Raw genomic sequence first — 12,384 nt, forward strand, 5'->3', positions numbered from 1 at the left:
GCCTTTACTTCAGCATATCTTTACTTCACCCTCTTATTCGTAAAATTTAATTGCATTTCGTGGCTGTTACTTTGTACTATGTTTACGTCATACCCAATCTCAAACATACCATAATGATAGCCATTTATTTAATCTAATTTTTAATTTAGTCAGATTAAGTTTAATTAGTGCTAAAATTGACTCTACCCTTTTTGTAACTATTTAAAACGATAGGTTTACTTATTTTGATGTTAATGCTACCTCACCCTGTATTACCCTGCCCTTATACTAATTCTTGCTCTATTTAAATTTCACAATTTAATAAACATATTTTAATACAGATTTTCTGATTAGTACAATGAAATAATATACATTTAAATTAACGTATATTCTATCAGATGTATTCATATATTTATTTATACTATCAATTAAATTAAATCAAAATAACTATCAACCATACTCATCTATTGTCACCCTAATTCTAAACTTAACCTTGTATTTCAATACTTAAATTTAGCTTCAAAGTTTATCCACTTAATTTAGTTCTGTCTAACTCTAATTATGTTATTCACTTATTATTTATTAAATTTAATTAAAATCATTAACATTAATATTAACACTAAACCTAAATTAAATATAAGTACATTAATATAAATTTATTATAATGAAGTGATTTTTTAACTCATACTAAATTACACCTGTTATGTCATTTTCCTTACACTATGGGAAAAGTGACGGTCCAATTCAGGAAATGCAGACAACGTTGTGCTGCCAAAGTCATAGGAGGATGGTAAATACTGGTGGAAATAATGGGGGTGAAGGAAATGTTGGTCACTGTTTTCTTTACACATGAGTTTTAACGGATGACTTCCACTTCTCCAAAAAAAAGACTCCTGGCTGTATACATTTCATAGAAGCACTACCTACATCACTTCCTTCTCAGACCAGGAGATCTTCTATGGACCGATATAAACAACCGAGATCTTCTATGAACCGAGATAAACAATCAGAATATAAAATGCACAGCTTAACTTGTTAACTTTGTGTGCGCTATGATGAAGAAACGCTGCTCCTGACCCAGTCCTTTAAATTTGTAGGTATCACAAATTCCACATGTAACCAATTTACGAAACTCCAGTTAAATCCCTTAATAATTTTGCTAGACTCCAACCGTAAATATGCAGTGTCATATTGTTCACACAGTGATATTAACACTCAAAAAGCAAAATTGTAGCCCAGACCTATACACAGATAGAGTACACCCCTATGCATCCACTCTAAATTGCCTGTCCTTTTCCAAATAAAGCCTATGTTGCAGGGGAATAATATACCAACATGTTGTTTTAGGTGAAGGAAGCTGGCTATCTATTTATTGTTCCAACGTAAGGGGACACTATGCAGATATTCCAGGGTGACCTTGATTGGCTGACAGGGTTTAAAATAATAACCCTAAAAGCTCTCTTTTGTGGTAGCATGGGCGAGCAATTAGGCTTATCAGAGGATAGTTTTTAACATTTATTGCGCACAGCTAGTCAGCAAGCGAGACACACATACAATAAGGAAATCCAACACCAATTTCTAAAAATAACACAGTTTGGTTATAATGTAGATACCAAGATCATTGGAATCAGGTAAGTACTTCAGGAGATATGATTTTTGTAGCTTTCAAAAGTTCACACAGTGCAATTTCTGGAGCGGTGATGTTATCCTATGGGGAAAAACATATACTGCATCCAGGCATGTAACAAGGACTTACAGGACTGTTCTTTTGAAATTAAGGTAAGTATGAGGCAAGGTCCAAAGCAGCACTATAAGGTCACTGTAGGAGGCACGGAGGCATCCGGGTGCAGAGGTGCTTTTCAGCCTCGGGTGCCCTAATGTTATCCTATGGGAAAGAGACACTGCATCAGGTACTTGGCAATGACTTACAGGACTGTTCTTCTGGACTTGAGGTGAGTATCGGGCAAGGTCTAAGCCCACAACGCACCTAGGGACCTAGGGGGGCTCTGGGGTATCTGGGTGCAGAGGTGTGTTACGGCATCGGGTGTCCCATTCACTTCAGTGGCGACCAGTCCGGTTAGAAAGTGGCTGCAGCAGGGACTGGGGGGGGGAGGGAGAGTCAGAGGGAACCCACAGGGGGGGGGTCAACCTAGGAGATCCTCAGGCACATAGAGACACTGTTTCCTACTTCTCCTCGGGCAGTGGGGCTTGAGTGCAGTTGTGTCTTTTGGCATCATGTTCTGGTCCAGGGGATATTCGAGGACGGAGGGGGCCTGCAGAAAGAGATTGAAGGCGGCAACAGAAAGTCCACTGTTGGCAAACCCACAGTGGGCTTTGGCTCTGAAGGGCATGCGGACCACGCTGGCACTGTTGGCCCACTTCAACTTTGGCTAGGGGGCCTAGGCGCAGTGGTGCTGTCCAGTGTCTGGCTTAGGCAGTCCTTAGTCCTCGTGAGTCTTCTTTGGTGGGTGCAGGGAAGCTGCTCCACTACTCCACAGGAGATCCAGGTTACTTCTCGAAGTGCTGGCAGTCTTCCCAGTCTTTTGGAGGTAGAACAGCTAAAGGACAGGTTGTCTTTGGCTCAGACTTCAGGGCGTCCAACTGGGCTATTGACGAAACAACCTCCTCTATTGTTATAGGAGCCTCAAGCGGGGCTGACTCATCGCCAGAAAGTCACGCTGTGCTGGCCCTAATGAGGTACTGCCACATCCCCTCTAAATTGGACCCAGTGAGGGAATACAGGTCCCTGTAAAAGTCTCGGAATGCCGCAGCTATCTGTGTGTCATCCTCCGCCTCCCTTCCATCCCCAGACCGCACCCTCTCCACCAGCGCAGATTGCCTAGGTGCCCGGAGTCTGCTGGCCAAGAGGCACCTACACCTATCCCCCCCCACATAAAAGGAATGGCGTAGTTGAAGTGCTGCATATTCTGCCCTGTCGATGTCTAGGCTTGCTAACTGCACCCTGGCTACACTCAGCTTCCTCCAAACCCTCAGGCCCCGGTACGTTTGTGTATCCTCTGTAGTCCCACCACCTCCTGCTGTAACTGGGACCTCTTTCCCCTTCGAGCTTTGTTATCGGCAGCAGGGATAGAAATGAATTCACCCCTCACGACCGTCTTCATTGTTTCCTACAGAGCGGAAACCGAGGCATCTGGGTGTCAATAAAGTCTGGAACATTTGCGATAGACGACTGTATCTGGGCCACCACTGCAGGCCTCAACAATAGAGTAGTCCTAAGCCTCCAAGGCCGATAGGCTCTGTGAAGGTCTGGAAGAGTCAGTGTTAGGGAAACAGCTGCGTGGTCCGACAGGGTGCAAGGCTCTATGTCTATCCCCTTCAGACTTTGTTGGATGGTCTCTAGTGCCCAAGAAAAGGTCAATTTGAGCACAGGTTTTATGAGCATGGGAGTAGAACGTGTAGTCCCTGGATGTGGGGTGTCTATGGGCCAGATGTAGCAAACGTTTTGCGACTCGCAAACGGCAAAATTTGCCGTTTGCGAGTCGCAAAACGCGTATCCCAATGCAGAAATGCATTTTGCGAGTCGTTACCGACTCGCAAAATGCATTTCAGACTCGCAAATAGGAAGGGGTGTTCCCTTCCTATTTGCGAGTCGCATTGGGATGCAATACCATTTGCGACCGCATGGCATCGCAGTTACCATCCACTTCAAGTGGATGGTAACCCAATCGCAAATTGGAAGGGGTCCCCATGGGACCCCTTCCAGTTTGTGACTGGAGCCCAAAATATTTTTTCAGGGCAGGGAGTGGTCCAAGGGACCACTCCCTGCCCTGAAAAAAACCGAAACTAAAGGTTTCGGTTTTTTTTAAAGTGCAGCTCGTTTTCCCTTAGGGAAAACGGGCTTCACTTAAAAAAAAAAAAAACTGCTTTATTTAAAAGCAGGTCGCTAACATGGAGGTCTGCTGACGTCAGCAGGCCTCCATGTTAGCGAGTGCCTATACTCGCAATGGGGCCGCAATTTGCGACCCACCTCATGAATATTCATGAGGTGGGTCATTGCGACCCCATTGCGAGTTGCAGTCGGTGTCTGAGACACCGTACTGCATAGCAATTTGCGACTTGCAAATTGCGAGTCGCAGGGACTCGCAATTTGCAAGTCGCAAATTGCTTTTTTCCTACATCTGGCCCCTGGTCTCCAAAAATCGCACAATCCCAACTCCTCCAATGTCTGGAGTCCTCCAGGTGTCAAAGCCCCCACCCCCCATATCTAGAGGCCGATCTGTCCCAGTCGTTGTTGAGGACTAAGTTAAAGTTTCCCCCGATGATGACCTGTCTGTCCTGCGCGGTCATTACCTCTCCCAAAGCTCGTCGTATGAATACTTCCTGTTTCTCATTAGGTGCATAAAGGGAGGCCAGTAGAACCTGAGAGTCATCTATGTGTACCCTGAAGGCCAGTAACTGGCCCTGTATGTCTGCAACCTTGTCAGCCACCTTCCCCTGGAAAGATCGCAACACCAAAAGTGCCACCCCGCCACCTTGTTTCCCTGTGAGGAAAAGTATTGTATCGGTAATGACCTAGATCGCAATCTGTGATGGTCCACTGGATGTAGGTGGGTCTCCTGTAATAGACACAGGTCCGCTCTGGTATTCTCCAGATAGGAAAGAACAGCCCAACGCTTGATTGGGTTATTCAGCCCTTTAGCATTGAGTGTGATTACCTTGAATGTGTATGGTGTTGTGCTTTCTCTAAGTCATGGGCCTGCAAACCGCCACCTCCTCTCTGTGGCCCTGTCACCTGTTGTGACCAAGGCGTTAGTAGACCCCCACATCCCCGTCAAGCTTTATGTTTCTCTGTGTACATCCTGTGGCACCTTCCCCCAAACCAGCAACCCTCAAATAACAACAACTGTCTTAACAATCACAGATCGGGGAGCCAGACTTCCGGCATAGTCCAGGAAGCCATTTCCTCACCTGGAAGAAAAACACCCCAGTTACCATTCCCCTCCAGGTGTCTCCCCGCCACCCCACCCCCTTGATCTATGTCCAAAAGGCCATGGGACCCTCACTCGCCCCTCCATTAGGCGTCCCCATGTCTCCGGCGAGAGTCTCCAGGACCGCCCTTCGCTCTGATGCCACTGTCTCTGGGCCTGCCATTCCGCAGCGGGACCGTCTGCCATCTGTTACGCCTCCGACGCCTGCGGTCAGGTCTCGATGACTGGAGGTGCTCCTCCGTGGGCCGCTTCATCTGCAGCAGGGTACAGGCTTCTTGCAGTGAGCGCAGTTGGTGGAGCTTGCCCTCCTAGCGGAAGATCAGGCCGAAGGAATGGCCCCAAGAATAGGCAACCCCCTTGTCCCTGAGGTATGAGGTGATCGGCCTAAAGTACTTCTTCTTCTGTAGGGTGATCGCTGCCAGGTCCTGGTAGAGAAGCAGTGAGCGGCCCCAAAATTGCAGCGGTGTTTCTCCCTGGCTAGGCGGAGAATGCGCTCCTTAAGAGGGAAGTCGTGAACACAGACCAGGATGTCTGCGGGAGGGCCATGAGTTGTTCTCGGGGCCTACTGTGTGAACTCTGTCTATTCACCCCTCCTTGTCCATATCCTCCCCTAAGATCAGGTGAAAGAGGGAGCCAAGTTACTGGGCGATGTCACATTCTTCTGCCCCCGTGGGGACCCCCCTGATGTGGATGTTGTTCCACCTCAAGCGATTCTCCAGGTCCTCCGTGTGTGCTTGGAGTATGATTTGTTGCTCCTGTAGGAGAATGACTTCCTGCTGGAGTTGTTCTATCTCTTCATCGCGGTTGTGTTGGTGCTCTTCCAGGGTATTCACTCTCTCACTGACTACTTCTAGCTCGTGTCTCACATCCCTCAGGTCTTTGGACAGGTCCCTCTTTACTGCTTGTAGGTCTTCTTTTTAGGGACTGAAAGAGCTCCTCCAGAAAGGACCGCGTAATAGGGCCTTCCCCCTCTTCGTCTCCCTCCCGCCGTGTCATGGCAGGGGCAGTGGCGTCCCCCTCTGAGTTGCCCTTAATAGACTTGGCCAGCATCTCATTGACTGATCGGTCCTTCTTGGGGTGCGCTGCAGCCATTGTGCCCCTCTGCAAGCTCCGGGCACAAGAGGACCCCCTCCGCCTCCACGTGTTGCTGTCAACCTCAGCCTGCCTCCGGGCTATCAAAGCGGGTCAGCTCCTTCTCCTCGCGCAGCCTCTGGTGGGACCGACCTCGCCCAAGTCTCAGCAGGTCTCACCTGGATAGTGTTCTGGGAGTCCTGCTCGACCTCCAATGAATCCTAGGACTGTCCTCCGCCTCTCTGTCGGCCCACCTTGAAAGCTGCCCGAGGATCTACTTCGCCTCTCTCGCAGGGCCCCCCTGTGCTTCCCTGCCACCTGGTTCCTGCCTTCTCACCTCGGGGAGAGGGGGGCCGTCACGAAGACCCATAGCCTGAAGTCTCTTCCTGCGCCCCCCAGACCCACCTCCAGGTCCTGGCTCTGGGTGACTCTGCTGCCACCGGGGCACCTCGGTGCCAAAGTACTTGCTGACGCGGGGGTCTCCGATGCCCCACCAAGCAGACACAAGGCTTCTTCTGGTCCACTCCACGGGCCAGCCCCACCGGAAGCTTCACAGGACCTCGGCTGTTACCCCCTCAGCCACAGGGGGTCCCCATCCGCCACCGCTGCCATTCCTCCACCGGCACTGTCAACCGGGAGCCGCGGGGCCAGCAGGCTCACTCCTCACCGGCCTCCGCAGTCGCTCTCCACCTCAAAGGTCCCACCGCCACTCTCCCCTCAGTTACTGAGCCCGCAGGACCCCGTGCGCCACCTCTTCCTCTCTCGTGGGGACGCCACCACAGAGCTGCACACCCGCAAGCCCCCACTCTCTCCTTTCCTCGCCGTCCGCACTGGGCCGCCACCGGATCACGGTCCACCCCACCTCATTGCTGCTGTGGGGGCCGGGGACAGTCCCGGGGCCCCAAAGGCTGCAGGTTTCGCAGGCGGTGGGCGGGGAGGCACTAATCCCGTTCCCGCCCGTCCGCCATCTTACAAACGCATTCGATCGTCTGCAGGCCTCCCGGCCTGATCACCGTCCCCACCTCTGCATCCCGGTCCGTCCCTGGGTCCCGGTCCTCCCTGCTACTCTGAGGGCCAAAGGGGCTCACAGTCGGCTGGGGCCTCAGAGGGCAGGCGCAGGGACACCAAACTCCATCTCACCTGTCCACCAACTTAGGGGCATGTCTTTTTAAGTTATCAATGTAGATTTCATAGTGAATAAGGTTCTGGATGCTATAGGCTTTCAGGGAGAAGGGGAGTTGGAAAACAGAATGTTTGTTATGTTGCGATATTTGAGTTTTTCAGGCAGCTTCTCTCCTCTCTTCACAGGTTCCTTCCCATTTGATCTCAACTCGTTTGTGTCCAGACTAAGGGTGAGTGAGACAGGGATTGACTATGACCAGATGTTGTCATCTAACTATTTGTTGTTGCCTTTATGTTGTGCCTAATATGCCTTAGAGCAGATGTGCATACAATAAAGAGTCCGATGTCTTTGGGGATAGTGGGAATAGGCATTTTTGAGACAGAGGGGGTCACTATGACCCTGGCGGTCTTTGACCGCCAGTTCCAAAAAGACGGGAGCACCGCCAACAGGCTGGCGGTGCCTCCCGGCATGTTTGGACCGCGGCGGTAGAGCTGCGGTCGCACCACCGGGGCCGGCGGTATACCGCCGTCTCGGCCCCGGCGGTGATAATCCACCAGGGCAGCGCTGCAAGCAGCGCTGCCCTGGGGATTATGACTCCCCTACCGCCAGCCTGTTTCTGACGGTTTGCACCACCAGGAAGAGGCTGGCGGTAAGGGGGCCCCTGGGGGCCCCCGCACTGCCCATGCACTTGGCATGGGCAGTGCAGGGGCCCACAGGCAGAGCCCCGTCGCTCATTTCACTGCCCGAATTTCGGGCAGTGAAATGCGCGACGGGTGCTACTGCACCCGCTGCACATCAGTATTGCCGCCGGCTCAATTACGAGCTGGCGGCAATGTTGATGTGACTTTTCCGCTGGGCCAGCGGACGGTAACTCTGTTAGCGGAAAAGTCAAAATAAGGAGTCAGCTATACCACCGTTGCTGGCGGTATTCTGGCGCCTGCAACCTCGGCGGTCTGCCATGCCATGCCATGCAGACCGCCGAGGTTGTAATGACCCCCAGAGTCTTTTTCAAGGAAAGTTTCTTCCATTGGAGAAGGAGGGTGTGACGGGTTGAGTCTATAGAAAGGGGCAGTGTTTACAGGGCAGTGTTTTTAACAGAATATTGTATACAAGGAAAAAAGTTAGAGTTTATAGGAAGAAGGTAGTGCTCATTGAAAGAGAATAAATGTTTACAGGGAGAGGGTTGACGTGTATAGGAATATGTTACGTCTTCATAGGCTGAATGTCCAGAAATTATAGACCGGTAAGTGTTTTAGGAAAGCATTAATTATTGTAAGGTAATGGTTTATTTGTTAAAGCACGTTGGTGCCAATAAAGAACTCTTACTATCACAGTTCTATTGGACGGAGTTTTGCAGGTAATGAGACTTGGCATTGCCTTTTATCTCTATCTCATCATTATATTTTTTGTCCGCTGTGATCCATATTCACAAGTGTAATTCTTTCTTGTTTCTGTCTCCTTTTTTCTGTGGCCCTCTGCTCTGCTGTTTCTCACTCCACCAGATATCACTGTAATTTTCCTGTAGGATGTTAAACAAGTCTGCGTTCTCCTACTGCATCTGCTGTCTCGTATCTCTTCACACGAGTCTCTATGCTGTTGACTATCTTTCTGCATCTCTTTATGTATATACATGTGTGTGTATCTCCCATGTGCCTCTCATTCTGTCTCTGCTGGCTTTAATTTTGCCAAGCTCTCACTATCTCATTTGTCTACTTCGTCCCTGTTATACTGTTGCCTTGTCTTCTCATGTTTTTCTCAGAGCCTTTGTGTTTACTTCTTTTCACTCGTGTGTCTCTGGTTCTTTACAGGAGGAGTCTGGAATGAAGGGAGAGAAGGGTGAGCCAGCTGATGGTTTCCACGAGGATGGTGGCTTTGGACCCGCTGGTCCTCCAGGACGGCCTGGACCTCCAGTGAGTTCTTAATTTTTCTATTATTATCCACACATGGCCAGATATCCTGAAGGCCCTATGTCCATAAAAATAATCAATTCTGAGGGACTCAGAATCTCTTCCTAGTTCGGAGAGTGGGGCACTGAATTGCCTGAAATAGTGTGATCAGAGTCTCAGTTCCCCTTTGCACCTCAATGTAGTGACACATGGTCCTAGGAATCCCTTCCTGCCAGAGAGTGAGTCACTCAACCCGTAATGTCCTAAAGTTACACAGCACACATTCCTCCTCACACTTGGAAGGATGATCTATTTGTTCCCCCACTCCTGGCCAAGGAAGCTGTGAATTGTCTCTTTGTAGGAAGCTGGCTCTTTATATAATGGACCAAAAAGCGGTATACTGTACAAAGAGTCCAGACAAACCCTAAAAGTATCACAGAGGCACAAAGGACATTCCATTATCTTTCGTGGTAGTGTGGGCGAGCAATTTGACATGTCAGAGGGTAGTTCTAAGCATGCAAGGCACACACATAGGCAGTAAGTGAGACACATACTCGATAAGAAAAAATCCAACATCAATTTATAAAAATAACAAATATTGTATAAATTTAGATACCAAGATCACTGGAATCAGGTGAGTACTTTTCGAGATAGGAATTTTTAGAGTTTTCAAAAGTCGACAATGCATTTTTCTCTAGATTCAGTGTTACTCTATGGGAGAGAAAACATACACGGCAAACAGGTACTTCACCGCAACTTTATAGGACAAATCTTCTGGACTTAAGATGAGTATAGGGCAGGGACCAAGGCCACACAAACAGCTCACCTTGGGAGGCTCAGGGGCCATTAGGTGCAGTTCAGCTTCAGGTGCCCCTTGTAAGTCTATGGGGATCGGTCTGGTCACAAAGTTGCTTCAGGGGTGGACTGAGATTCCACCCTGGGCGAACCATCAAGGGGGTTCTAGTCTTGCAATGCTCGAGTAGTGACACCAGTGGTCCTGTTCTCCTTGGTCATCTAGGCGCAGAGGTGTGTTACGGCGTCTGGTGTCCCATTCACTTCAATGGGAAGCGGTCCGGTAAGGAAGTTGCTTCGAGCTGAACTGGAAGGTCAGTCCAGGGGAACCCACGGGTGTTTGACAATGGACGTCCTTGGGCACGTGAGGACACCATTGATCCACTTCTTCTTGGGCTGTGGGACTCGGTGCAGTGGTGTCTTTTTGTGTATGGTCTGGTGCTGGGTGGGGCCTGCAGAAAGAGGCTGCAGGTGGTGACTGGAAGTCCAGTGTGACTAAACCCAGGGATGGGCTCAGCTCCAGAGGGTCTCAGGACCCAGTGGGCACAGTTGACGCCCTCTGACTTGTGCTGCGGGGCTCAGGTGCAGAGGTGCTTTGAGGCATCGGGTTGCGGTTGTCAGGGACTTGCTCTGGGTCTTGGTGACCTGGTGAAAAAGGGATGCTAAAGTCTCTCAATGGTAGGTCTGCTTTGGTGCTGTTGGAATCCAGACTGGACCACCAACAAGCCTTGGTTGGTGTAAGGGGTCCAGTACCCCAGGTATAGGTGCAGGGAGCCTCCTGGTGCGGTCAGCGTCTCAAGACTTCTGTGAAGTTTCAGGGCTGACCTCCTGGGCTCCAAAAAGTCTTCTCCTGGCACATTGATCCCTTAGGGGCCCAATGGCAAATGAGGCAGAGTACCAGACTTTACAAGCAGTGCTTGCAGATGCAGGGAAGCAGCACCTCTGCTCTTGGTGATTTGTGAACCACTGGCAGCTCTCCTGGGTTCTTGGAGACTGCAGCAGCAGGACAGGTCAGTTGCTCCACAAGGGTTGAGTGCAGCAAGCAGGGTTGGTGTCAAGTCAGTCATGCTCCTCAGTTCTTGGGTCAGCAGGCTTCTCTGTCCACACCTTCCTTTGTGTCCAGCAAAGATCTGTTTTCCTGGTACAAGGAGGTACCCTAAATCCTTAATTTAGAGGGTCTTAAGGGGACTGAAGGGTAGTAGCCAGTGGGCTATTTACCCTTGGGGTCACTGCGCCCGCCCTAGATGACCACTTCTTTTGGGGGGCGGGCATCACCCTGTCCCAGAATACCTAATTCCACCACACACAAGTTGAAGGCATTCCTAGGGTTGTGTTAATTTCAGGCTAGTCACCATAGGAGTGCGACCAGCCTGCAGATGCAACACTGCTCCTGCATAGCTAACTTACCCAACTTTCCAGGTGCCATATGGGCCCTGGAGCAGGGAGGGGGGATCAGCATCTCCCTCCATGGAGAGCCAAATCTACATACTAAAGTCAGTGTGCTCATTCGAAACTTCCTGCCTTGGAATGCAGATTTGCAGGTCACCCTTTTCGGAGGGTTGTGTAATTCCTCTTCCATAGCAGGCTTTTGTTTCTGCACTGCAGAGAGCAAAGGCTCTCACCCCTGTGGGTCAGAAACTCGTTTGTTGGTTTTAGGCTGGCTAAAAATAGTCAGAGAGCCCACCAGCAGTTGGTAGGTTTTCAGGGATGACCTCTAATTAAGGTGCCCTCTGGATGCATTTATTAATAAATCAATCACTAGATCAGTGAGGGTTTATCAATATGAGATGTTTGATACCAAACATCCCTATTTTCAGTGAAGTCATCATGTAGCTGAGGAACTCGTATTGACCAGTGTCCAGCACTTGTTTTTGAAATGGCTTCCTCTTCACTTACTATGTGTAAGAATTAACAAAGACATAGCAGGGGCATATCTGCTCTTGCAGATATTTCCACACATGTAATATAATGCACCCTGCCTTAGGGCTGTAAGGCGCACTGTAGGGGTGGCTTACAAATATTACATGAAATGTTTAGGGACATGGCACACGTCATGCCATGTTGTGTTTTTCACTATTGGGGGCACCTTGTCACACAGCCTGCAATGGCAGTCTGCATGAGGTTGGTGCTGGGTCCCTTAAAGTGGCACAAGTTATGCTGTAGCTCTTAGGGACCCTCTCCAGTACCCATGCCCGAGGTACCAGGGCTGCCATTTACTAACGACTTAAAGAGGTGCTAAAGGTCCTGTCCACTTGGGGATCAAGTGACCAGGTGTCTTGTTTTGGAAGGAACACTGGCATGGGGACCTAGTTAGAAGGAACCCAGTGTACTCCAGTCAAAGTTGCATCAAAGAAACAGGCAAAAAGTGTGTGTGTGGGGGGGGATACTGCAAACGGAACCCAGCTTCCTACTCCCCTGTTATGTAGATTGAACTTCTCAATCTCTTCCTGTTCTACATGGCAAGTTTCTAAATCCTCTCCTTATCTTGAGGGGTGGACTCAAAATAGAATCGAATTTGAAGCTATGAATCCTCTCCTTTCAGGAAGGATGCTCCTAATCGGGAATTCATGAGCTGTGGGGCTCT

The 12,384-nt window shown here is 49.6% G+C and overlaps 1 protein-coding gene across 7 annotated transcripts in view; it reads left to right on the top strand.

Annotated features, from left to right (window-relative positions):
• COL18A1 (collagen type XVIII alpha 1 chain) overlaps positions 1-12,384 on the top strand; it is a 366,466-nt gene that overhangs the window by 335,723 nt on the left and 18,359 nt on the right. For all 7 annotated transcript variants that reach the window (XM_069225464.1, XM_069225463.1, XM_069225459.1 and 4 more), the window contains 2 exons: positions 7,308-7,351; positions 8,931-9,032. In XM_069225464.1, coding sequence (XP_069081565.1) covers positions 7,308-7,351; positions 8,931-9,032 — 146 coding nt within the window. The remainder of the gene's footprint in view (positions 1-7,307; positions 7,352-8,930; positions 9,033-12,384) is intronic.

Source organism: Pleurodeles waltl, chromosome 3_1 (assembly GCF_031143425.1).
Source record: "Pleurodeles waltl isolate 20211129_DDA chromosome 3_1, aPleWal1.hap1.20221129, whole genome shotgun sequence".
In the NCBI taxonomy this organism is placed as follows: Eukaryota; Metazoa; Chordata; class Amphibia; order Caudata; family Salamandridae; genus Pleurodeles; species Pleurodeles waltl.